This window comes from Rhinopithecus roxellana, chromosome 5 (genome assembly GCF_007565055.1).
Source record: "Rhinopithecus roxellana isolate Shanxi Qingling chromosome 5, ASM756505v1, whole genome shotgun sequence".
Taxonomy (NCBI): Eukaryota; Metazoa; Chordata; class Mammalia; order Primates; family Cercopithecidae; genus Rhinopithecus; species Rhinopithecus roxellana.
This window is the reverse complement of record NC_044553.1, coordinates 60,946,234-60,957,312: the sequence shown is the minus strand read 5'-3', so window position 1 is coordinate 60,957,312 and position 11,079 is coordinate 60,946,234. Positions and strand designations below refer to the sequence as shown.

The window sequence follows — 11,079 nt, the reverse complement described above, 5'->3', positions numbered from 1 at the left end:
CAGCTTGAGACTAACAGAGAACCCAGGAAGTTGGTGGTGAGAGTGGGGCGGAGTCATCATCTCCTTATTCATGGAATTAACCCAAGTCCTCCCCTATCTAGAAGGACATGAAGTGGATTTTCCCCCAAGGAGAAAGGAGAATGAACTGGGAGGCAAATAGGCTAGGCCTCTCCTCCCATCCTTTGGGACAATGAAGCTTTGTATAGAAACCTGAGTGCAAAAACAGAAGCAGGGCTCCAGCTTTACAAAATAAAGTGTTTGTTTATTATGAAATTAGAGATGGAGGCCCCTCCCCTTCCTCCCTCTTTCCCCTTCCCCAGCCGCCTCCCCCTTTCCTTTCCCTACTCCCTCAGGAAGCACACAAGACAATGCCCAGGGCTGGGATGCCCAGGGTAAGGTGACAGCTGGGCAGAGCTCCAGGGAGGCGGCCACACGGGAGGCTGGAGCTCTTGCCCTGGGAGGCGGGCTGGTTCCCTCTCTCAGCTGGAGGCCAGTGGAGCCAGGATGAGGCTGAGGCCATGAGTGATGGATGGAACCATGCAGGCAGGTCTGTAAGGACAGGGGAGCCAGTTTAGAGGCAGTGGGGAGTGGGAGCCTTCATCCACTGCCTTGCCCCACAGTCTAGAGGTACTGACCTGGGGCACAGCATCCCCTGCAGGAGGGTGGGCAGCAGTGGCTGGAAGTTTCTCTTGATTTTGGGATGGACAACAGAAAAAAAAACAAAAAGTCAGTCACAGGGACCCAGAGAGAAGGAAAGGAGATGTGGGCAGAAGACAGACACAGAGCACGTGTATGGGCAAGGGAGACACAGGGAGACTGTGTGTGAACTTCAGAACTGCAGAGACAAAACAGCCACGGAGGAAGGAGAGGAATCACAGTGAGAGAACGCAGGGCCAGGGCCAGGGCCAGGGCCAGGAAACCCAGGCCCCGACAGAGGAGCGTGTCACAGATAGAGACAAAGATCCCTGGAGAGAGACACACAGACCGACTCAGGAGGAGGGAGGTGAGAGCGAGGGTGCCCCGGGGAAGCAAGGAGGGACACAGGGACAGGGAGGAGGCCTGGGGCCCCTGGGCTGCTGCCGCCCGCCTGGACCCCGTGGGGCTCACTCAGAGGGCCTGTGCCCGCTGGCCCCGCCCGGTGGGCCGGGCCAGCGCGGGCGCTCAGGGGGAGGGGGGCTCTTTGGCCCCATACAGCTCCGCCAGGGTGCGGAAGAGCGGACCCCAGTCGTCCAGGGGCTCCGCGGGGCCGGGGACGCCGCCGGCTTCGCTGCCGGATCCCAGGGAGCTGAGGGAGCCGCAGGAGGAGCCCCGGCCCTCGTAGCCGTACACCTGCACCGAGTCGTATGGGGGTACGCTGGGGTCCTCGTCCGCCTCGCGGAGCCGCAGCGCCAGGAGCTGCGCCACGTCGGCGGGGCCGGGGGGTCTGGGCTGGCGCGACACCCGAGCCCAGGGCAGCACGTCTCGGCGCGTGGGAGGGCCGGGCGCCTGGGGGGCCGCCCCGTCCGGGTTCTGCAGGGCCGTGATGTCGAAGGCCTCGGTGTCCTCCTCGCCGCCGCCCTCGTCGTCGTAGGTGATGATGTTCTCTCGGACGTCCTCCTCCTCTAGTACCATCAATGCTTCCTGCTTCTGCCGCCGCAGGGCCACGAAGAGCACTACCAGGGCTGCGCGAGAGACGGGCACAAAGGCCCTGAGCCAGCAGGGCCGGGAGCTGGCGGCCTGTCTCCATGTGAATGGCTGACCCATCAGATGACAGAAGCCATGTGGCTAGGGGCTGACATCTAGCAAACCTTGCATTGAATCCTGACTTCAGCCCTTACTCACTGTGTGACCATGGGAAGTTGCTTGACTTCTCTGAAGCCTCAATTTGCCCCTTAGATTACTTGTGTGGAAAACAGGGAAAATATATTTACTTCTAAGGGTTGCTGACACAATAAAATGAAATATCACAAGTGATGTGCTCAGCACCATACTTGGCACAGAGTAGGGGGCTCAATTAACCATTGTTATGGCTTGTCATTGTCATTATGATTGGCAGGTCACAGATAGAGGCCAGAGCTTTTCTCTTGGATGCATCAGGTGGTGGGAAAATCCAGGCATGAGGGTCGTTCAAGCCCTAAGGTGGATTTCCCTATGTCCAGAAGCCTGGTTCTTCTCCGCACCCCTGCAGGCCCAGATCCCACAGCTATGTCCCACTGTGGCCTGACTCACCAAGCAGGGCACCCACACAGGTGATGATGGCAAGCAGGGCACCGGTGCTGAGCCCAGCAGCTGAGAGGTGAGCCTCAGGCCAGCAGGATGCCACAGAGCCGTCAGGCTGGCAGCGGCACACACTAACAGTCACTGTGGCAGTGCTGCTCAGCGCCGGCTGCCCCCAGTCCCACAGTTCTATGGGAACCAAGTAGGGGGCCTGGCGGGGTGGAGCAGGGCGGGAGGGCAGCAGCAGGCTGGCGGAGCCATCTGTGGGAGAGGGAAGGTGTTGAGGTATCTTCTGGGACACCTTCCAGGTAGGATTGGTCCAGCCCATAGAGCCAGCTTCCCATGGGGAAGGTTTACAAAGAGCCAACGAATGAGTATAAGTCCACACCCATCTTCTGTTGGGCAGAAGGCCCAGGCATGTGGGGCAGGGGTCAGGCAGGCTGGGCTAAGGGTGGAGGAGAAGGAGAGGAGGACAGAGGCAGGTATGGACACAGTTGTAGGAGGCTACCCACCTCGGTTGTCCCGGACAGTAAAGTTGGCATCGGGGCCCAGAGGACCTTGAAAGGAGACATGGCTACTGTTGCCAACTTCATCTCTGTCCAGGGCCCGGATGACCTGAATCAGCTGGGAGGAAGAAGAGAGAGGCCTTGTATGGAGTGGGCTGCTGGAGGCCTTGATGTCCCAACCCCTCTGCCTCAGTTGCTCACCTGGCCAGGAGCTGCAGAGTCACACACAAAGGTATCGTAGGGCTCAGCCAACTGGGGAGCATTGTCATTCTCATCCAGGGTCTGGATGGTCACTTGCACGCGCGAGACCTGTGCAGAGCTGTCTGAAGCCAGAACACCAAAACACACGCCACACACACATCACACAGTTTACACGTAACATATGTGGTGCATGGGCATGGATGCCACATGCAGCATATAGCATGCACAGGAAACACATGAAATATGCATGTAATGTACAAGTAGAAAACAATGTTGTAGAATGAATGGAACAATAAATACCAAGTGCATACAATATTCACGTAATACCCAAGATATGTGCAATATACAATAAACATTCAACAGGAATGCCGCAGCCATGATACACATATACAATAACCCACATGCAGGGCACATGCAGCATAAATGAAAGAAGGTGCATACAAGTTGCATGCAGACAACAGCCACGTACACTCAACATTTAAAACAAATGGAATGTACATGAAGCAGATGTTTGATACGCATAGTGAATGCAGTGCCACGTCCCCCGACAACACCCAGAGCCCATAGAATGCATTTTCACGCATAGAGGCCATGCACAGCACCAGTGGAGTGGACAGACACATATACACCACACACACACACACACACACACACACACACACACACACACCATCAGAGGTCTGGGAGGCTGTAGTAAAGCAATGAGCATCACTTAGAGTTGACCTTGGGTAGGAAGGAGCTGCATGATCTACAGGGTGCAGAGCTCAGGGCAGCTTGGGCACCACAGCCAGACACAGGCCCTATCTTTACCCATCCCTTCATCAGGTGACTACCTACCATTACCCTACCTTGCTTCTCACTGCCAGTGCCTTCCAAGAGAGAACGCAAAGTGTGTCTCCCTGTCACCTCTCTTAGGCCGGGTCTCCCAATTCCTTTAGTCTTTCCCCTAGGCAGAGGGATAGCTGGCTGGGCCTGGTGAAAGGGGCTGAGGTTGCAGCATGGGCAGGGGAGGCTGAGTGGATCACCTGGCTAAAAGGATTGGGATACCCCAGAGAGAGGATGGGGAGGGGGTCTACTTCTTCACTGCAGTAAGGGCCCAGTGCTGCTAGTTGATATCTGGGTGAGGGTAGGAGCAGGATTTGGCAGGAGAATGAGAAGACAGTGACAGGAAACACACACACACACAAACACACACACACAAAGTTATGTATATACAAGCAGCCAAAAACATACTGTGTGTACACAGACACACACACATGGCCATCCATGCACTAACAGAAAACATGTGCACTGCCAGGTAGTATCTGTGCATATCACTATGCACACAGTTGCATGTACAGAAACATAAACCTAGACATTACATAGAAACATAAACATAGCATTAAACACATTTGAGAGGCAGTATGGTGGGGATAACAGCTCAGACTCTGCACACCAACTGGGTCTCATGGCTCCACCACTTAATCTCTATGTGACCTTGGGAAGTTACTTAACTTCTCTTTGCCTGAGTTTCCTTGTTTTAAAATGGGGAAATAATCATACTTCCCTCATAAAGTTGTGGTGATGATTAAATGAATGAATCCATTTTGAAGATGGATAGTGCCTGATACACAGTAAGTAATAAATTATCTGTCCACAAATACCCACATACACAAAACACATACAAACAGCTGCATGTGCATACCACTATACATATCCAATCACACATATGCACAATATAAATATAATTATGTACCCTCAACTGTAAACACATATATATCCATTACAGATATATACCCACAAATATATATGTGTGTATATCTACATACTTTCCCCACATTTGGAATTATATGCATGGCTGAGAACATACCCACATGTACACATTCATAGAGCTCTTCACTGACACATTCAGATATCCACATATGCAAGGGCAATTTTCATATGCAGTATGAAGACAAAAGGGTAGAGGAGCCCCTGGGGCATAAGCAGGGATGATAGGGGCTGTTCACAGAAGAGTGGGAGGGAGGTCTCCCTGTCTCTATGGGCTAGGGCTGCCCAGAGGCGGCTGAACCCGCTGCTGGCTGGACTGATGGGGAGACCGCATATGGAGCTGGCACTCCTCCCCTTCCTTATGGGTATCCACTCCCCTACCTTGGGGGATTCCCACAGGGCTTCCAACAGGGCTTATCTGGGGTGGGGCTGCTGGTGTGCTCCACTTAGCAACCAGAGGAGGTACCCAGCCCCTTTCCAGCCTGAAGCAGAGAGTGGGCAGGATGGGGTCTGTCAGTACACAGATTGGGGGCTATGTAAGGTCTAGTTTATTTCTGGGTTGGGGCAAGTCAAGTAAGGGAATGAACTGAGGGTCAGAAGAATGCTCAGGCACACCCACTGTGCCAGCCCAGCCCAGCCTAGGGGGCTAGGAGACCAGGAGGCCTGCCCTGCCTGGTAGCAAGGATCCAGGCTAGGACCTGGATCCAGGCTAGGACTCGGATCCAGGCTAGGATTCGGATCCAGGCTAGGACACAGTGGCCACACGCTGGTGAGGGTGTGATGGCAGTGAGCACCCTTCCCCACCCCCACACCCAGGGACAGCCCCTCGGCCAGGAGGCTGCTGCCGCCTTGTGGGCCCTGGACTCCTCACCGAGCTCTGTAGCCAGCACAGTGAGGTTGTGCCAGACACGAGCCTCGCGGTCCAGGGGTGCTGCTGTGTGGATGGTCCCTTCTTCGGGCTGGATAGAGAAGCAACGCTCTGGATCCGAGTGGGGGAGGATGGAGTATCTGGGGAAGGGAGACACATGCCGGGGCTGATCTGGGGCGGTACTACAGCTTGTTCCACCCCCTCCCTTCTTTCTTCCCTCTGTTCACCTTGCCAGACCTCATGACTCCTCTGGGCAGAGCCATAATTCAGGTTGGAGTCCCCTTAAAAGGCATATATCCCTGGGGGATCACCACCATTAAACACCTGTTAAGACTCAGGGCCACAGGGCTTCATGGGGGGAGGGGGAGAAGATACAGAAGGGAGTAGAAGAGGGATAAACAGACCTTGACTTTCAGACTTCTGGGCCCTGTTCTGAGAATCCAGGGACCTGTGTTTCAGCCCTGCTCTGCCTTGGACTAGCTATGTGACTTAGGGCAAATCGTTTAACCTCTGTTTACTCAATTGAAAAATGGGAATGACACCAGTACCTCCCTCACAGAGCTGTGACAGGGATGCTGGCCGGGGAGGGGGAAAGAGTGGCGGTTCTGCCACTTACCAACTGTGTGACCACTCATGGCTGGCTTCTAAAACAACTGGTGATGAGAACACCCACTTCACGGGGCTGTTGTGAGAATTCAGTATCAACAAGAGGGTAAACTGTGAAGCACTTTGGGAGTGATCAATAGAGATCCACTCATCAAATGAGATTACATCTGCTTGCACTGCCACTGGGAGGTGCCACCATCATCTACCCAGAGGGATGGATAGAGGGTTGAAGAATGGTCAGCCAGGCCCTCCGGCTCTCCCCTGGCACCCAGACCTGTAGACCAGCAAGCCCAGCTGCAGGGAGGGAGGCTTTTGCTGGGATATGAGTAATTTGCTATAAGGTAGGGGGCACATTTACTCATTCTCTGGGTGGGAATAGCCTGCCATCTGGCTCCCCAGCCCACACCCCAGCTCACCTACCTGATTGGGCTGGCAGGGGAGTCCAGGTCAGCCGCTGAGATCTGGCCTACCAGGGTCCCTGGGGCCTTGTTCTCGGGCACTGTCAGGTGGTAGGCAGCCTGGGTGAAGGCAGGTGGCTCTGGGGCATCTTGCACCACCACACGCACAGAGGCCACATCCTTGAAGGGCCCTCGCCGTAGATAGGCTGGGTCAATGAGCGTGTTGGTGGCCTCCACACGGAAGGAGTAGGAGCGCCGGCTCTCGAAGTCTAGGGGCTATAGTGAGGGGAGAGAGAGAAAAAGCGAGGCATGTGGAAACCAGGGCAGGTCCCAGGCTCTTGGACGGTGACAAGTCCCCTCCTCACATGCATGCAGTGCTCAGTCCTCATGTGAGGAGAGGTGGCAGTGGAGGGACAGTGGCCTTGGTGGTCAGGATGCACGGCAGATTACTTAGTAACTCTAGGTCTGCCCCTAGCTCCATCATAGACTTGTTATCACTTCTTCTTTCTAAGCCCCAGGGCCTCATTTGAAAGATGAGGAGGTGACCATGATCTCTAAGCTCCAACAGAGAGATCCTGAGTCTGTTCTAGAAGAACAGTTAAATATGTGCCCTATGGGTCAGCAGGAGGCAGGTCTAAGAGAAAGCATTAACAGGCAGGAGACTAACCTTGCGGACAGTGAGGAGCCCGTCTCGACCCTGGGAGTCTGTGCTGATGCTGAAGGCCTCAGACCCCTCCCCATCCAGGATGCTGTATGCCATCAGGGCATTGTCCCCCAGGTCTGGGTCCTGGGCCCGGAGCCGGCCCACCAGCGTGCCAGGTCCAGCTGTCTCCACCACGGAGAACTGGTATAGGCCTTGGGGTGACAGAGGGGAGACACCTTAGAGAGGTCCCCAGCCCTCCTCCCTCCCCATAGCACTTTCTTCTCCCAGGGTCTGGCTGGGGAGGAGGCGAGGAGGGAAGGTTTCTCCAGACACTGTAGGGGTGGGGTGGTCAAAGGATGGCTCAGGTGGCAGCAATGGCCCCTTACTCTGTGGGAACTTGGGGGGATTGTCGTTGACATCGCTGAGTGTGACAGTCACCGTAGTGCTGCCTGACAGCCCCCCCATGTGGCCGCCCATGTCCTTGGCCTGGATCACCACCAAGAACTCCTCCTGTGTCTCCCGGTCCATGTTGGGGATGGCTGTACGCACCACTCCTAGGGAGACACACTGGGTCAGAGGGTGTCTGTCCCCTTGGCTGCCCCACCGGGTTCCCAAGCTCCATCCTCACCAGTCTGGGGGTCCACAGAGAAGAAAGGCAGTCCATCCAGAACAGTGTACACCAGCTTGGCGCTGTTCCCATAGCTGGGGTCATCAGCATCGTGAGCAGTCACCTGGATCACTGATGTCCCTGTGGGGGATGCCAGCACCCCATTCAGCAGCAGCAGGGCAGGATGGGGAAGAATAGCAGACGGGGGGATGCAGACATGAGGGAGGCTGAACTGAAGGGGGCAGGTTCTGGGGCAGACAACAAGAAGGGAAGGAGAGGTGAGAGAGCTCCAGAAGACGGGAACTGGGGCATTGAGAGCTGGGGTGCTCACCGACATTGGACATCTCGGGCACGGTGGCATGGTAGGGCCCAAGGGGAAAAATGGGTGGATTGTCGTTGATGTCTTGCACTTTGATGATGAACTCTGATGGGGGCTCCAGGGGCCGGTTGGAGGCTCGGTCCACGGCTTGGGCCAGTAGCACATATTGTGCCTTTTCCTCCCGGTCAAGGCTCTTGGTAACATGAATATTGCCTGTGGCCTCATCAATCACAAATACGGTGCCTGCCCCCTCCCCGGTCAACAGGTACTTGGTGCGGCCCTCTCCCCGGTCAACATCCGAGTGCAGCTGCAGGGGTCAGGAAAAGATGGCAGAGGGCTCCAAGTACAGAGATAGTTAAATAGTCTAGGTTTGGGTAGAGCGTTGGGAGTCCTGAGGGACCAAGGTCATTGCAGAAGTGATGAAGTTGCAGGGCAGGGCCTAAGGGTCTCGTGTCAGAGTAGACATGGGAGGGGTCATCCTTACCTTGCCAATGAGGACAGGCTCTGGACCAGCATATTCCTCAATGACAAAGAACTGGTTCCAGACCCAGCTCCTTCGAGTCCGCAGCAGAGCAGGCCCTGGGTGTCCCCGGGACCCTGCCCAGGCACGGGCTGGGGCTGCCAGACGCCCCATGCATCCCCAGCCACCCAGCCAGGCCAGCAGGAGCCTCACCAGGCCCCACATGTTTGGACTCCAGCCAGGGCTCTGTTCACTGGCCCTGGGTGCCGAGGCCAGGCCAGGCCACGTGGCCCATGAGCGGCTGGGGTGGAGGGGAAGATGCGTTGAGGCTACCCCATGGATCCACACCTGCAGGACAAGCAGCTGCTCAGGCTCAAGGAAACCCCTAGCCCTCCTTCCCCCAGAATTAGATGCTGAAGACCAGACCTCCAAGGAACGAGACACTCCACTGCCCAGAACTCAGACTAACACAGAGAGCAGAGAGGCTGATCTTTCCTCTACCCAGGCTCTGCATGTATTCACCTCCAGCCCTCCAAGCTGATAAATCTCTGGTCAGTCAACTCCGAGTAGAGAACTGGGGAGGAACACAGCAGACGGGATGCTGGGAGGGCTTGGAATCCCAAATCTGGTCTCTGTCCTCCCAGGTTGGGCATGTAGCCAGGTATTGGAGGAGGCGGGGCTACCAGAGAAAGGGCTTAAAATTACAGAGTTGGGATTCATGGAGGTGTGGCCTTAAGGTGTCTAGGGTCAGGATGAGATGACAAGGAGAGCAGCCTCAGGCAGGGTTGAGAGTGGGAGAAAGTCCCTCCCACAAGGGGGAGCCCCACTTCTCTAGGCCCTGTCTCCAGCCCACACTGCCAGTGCAGTCCTTGAAGGGGGACTGGGCTCATGAGACGGGAGTTGGGAGCCCTAGCTGAAGGAAGAGGATACAGGGTGGGGGACAGGGGAGGTGACCGGGGAGGGAGGCCGACCCAGAGACTAGAGATACAGCATGACTGACAGCTAGACTGACTCAGGGACTGTCCGGCAGAGACAGAAATGACCGGATGAGAGACAGAAACAGAACCGTGGCAAGAGATAGAATGAGAGAGACCAGGGCAGCAGCCTGGGTGTCTGAAGGCAGAGAGGAGTCCTAGGGGCCAGGCTTGGAAACGGGTCACCCGGGGCAGTTCTGGGCAGGCAGTGGTAGCCCTCAGCTTCGGGGGTGTCAAGTCAGGCCTCGGGAACTTAATTCTGGGAGAAGGAGCAGACAGGAGGGGTGGAGGCAGGGAGGGGCCGCGGGAAGGGAGCTAGAGAGGAGACCCTTCCTACTGCTGTCCTTTCTCCCAGAGGTGGGTGGGGGGACCCCTCAGGTAGCTGTGGCTTCTGCCCCTCCTCCCTGAGAGCAGACACACACCTGACAGTCCCTTTGCTCCCGAGGGAAGGGGGAAGCCGGAGGAAAGCTGGGGACCAGAGAGAAGGCGGGATGAGGAGGCGAGAAGGAAGGAGATAGAGGAGTGGGAAACAGGATAGCGGGAAGGGGAGAGGAGAGGGAGGGAAAGGAGAGCAATAAAGAGAAAAGAGAAAGACAGCAAAGGGGAGAAAGGTAGAGAAAGAAAAAGGCAAAGAGGGAGAGGAGATGGAAAAAGGACAAGAGGGTGAGGGAAGGGTTGGGGAGATAGAGGGAAGGGATAAGGAAGGCAAACGGGCAGAGAAGGAAGGGTGAAGAGAAATCGAGAGAAGAAAGAGGGAGAGAGGTGCGAGGGGAGAAGGGAAAGAGGCAGAGCGCGGGAGAAGGGAGTCGGCAGCGGGTTCCCAGCCACGGAGCGCACCCCTCCGAAGACCCCCTGGCTGTGGGCCCCCTGCTGCCCCTCCGCGGATTCCCGACCCCTGCTCCGGGGCAGGCGCCCTTACCTGGCACTGCCGAGGGGCCCAGACCGGCGGGAAGCGCCCCCGCCCGCCCCCGTCGCCGGGTCCCGGGGGCGCAGCCCCGAGCCGATTGGAGCGGGCGCCGCGGCTCCGCTGCAGGTCTGAGCGGCCCCGGCGAGAACAAGGGAGCGAGACGGAGGGGGCGGGGGAAGGAGGCTCCGCCTGCGGAGAAACGAGGCGGCTCCGCGCCGCGCGGGAGAGAAGAGCCCAGCCTCCGACCCTCCCCGGCCAGCCGGGCCCGCGCGGCGGGGGCGGAGGCGGCGCCGCGCGTCCGCCCCCTCGGCGATCCTGGGCTGCGGGGCGCATACAGATGTGGCGCCCCTCCCGGACTGGGCCCGCAGCGCCCGGCTGGGCACTGGGGCGGGAGGGCGTCCAGGCCACGGCGCCCGGCCATTTCTGAAGAGCTGGCGGGGCGGGTGCACCCGGGAGCGCGAAGCTGCCAGCCCGCCGCCCCCAGCGGACAACGGGCGAGCGCACGGTGAGGTGGGGAATTCCGAGCCCACTGCGGAGAGACCCGGCTCCGGGCTCCCGGTTCCCGGCTGGCTTTTGGGACTGATGTGATTACATCTGCAAGGCGGTGGCTTTTTGAGAGCCCGTGCAGAGCACGCTAGCAGGTCA

At 57.3% G+C, this 11,079-nt stretch overlaps 1 protein-coding gene across 2 annotated transcripts; it reads right to left on the bottom strand.

The window, feature by feature from the left end:
- Positions 1-235: 235 nt before the first annotated feature.
- Positions 236-10,576, bottom strand: CDH24 (cadherin 24). Of its 2 annotated transcripts, none has more exons than XM_030931568.1 (13): positions 10,447-10,576; positions 8,578-8,901; positions 8,106-8,400; positions 7,796-7,915; positions 7,554-7,721; positions 7,192-7,379; positions 6,547-6,800; positions 5,524-5,660; positions 2,904-3,025; positions 2,709-2,820; positions 2,209-2,457; positions 636-1,661; positions 236-549 (listed from the first exon to the last, which is right to left on the bottom strand). In XM_030931568.1, the coding sequence occupies exons 2-12, from the start codon at positions 8,776-8,778 to the stop codon at positions 1,162-1,164; spliced, it is 2,346 nt and encodes a 781-aa protein (XP_030787428.1). In that variant the 5' UTR covers positions 8,779-8,901; positions 10,447-10,576; the 3' UTR covers positions 236-549; positions 636-1,161. The 2 variants fall into 2 exon arrangements, with proteins under 2 accessions (XP_030787428.1, XP_030787429.1); XM_030931569.1 differs by having other exon boundaries at positions 2,904-2,914; positions 10,447-10,558.
- Positions 10,577-11,079: the final 503 nt, after the last annotated feature.

Coding starts and splice junctions, on each gene's coding strand:
- CDH24 (XM_030931568.1), bottom strand. CDS start 8,778: ATGTGGGGCCTGGTGAGGCTCCTGCTGGCCTGGCTGGGTGGCTGGGGA. Junction 3,026..5,523: donor TGTGCTGGCTACAGAGCTCG/GTGAGGAGTCCA, acceptor TTCTGGCTTCAG/ACAGCTCTGCACAGGTCTCG. Junction 2,458..2,708: donor TACTGTCCGGGACAACCGAG/GTGGGTAGCCTC, acceptor CCTCTCCCACAG/ATGGCTCCGCCAGCCTGCTG.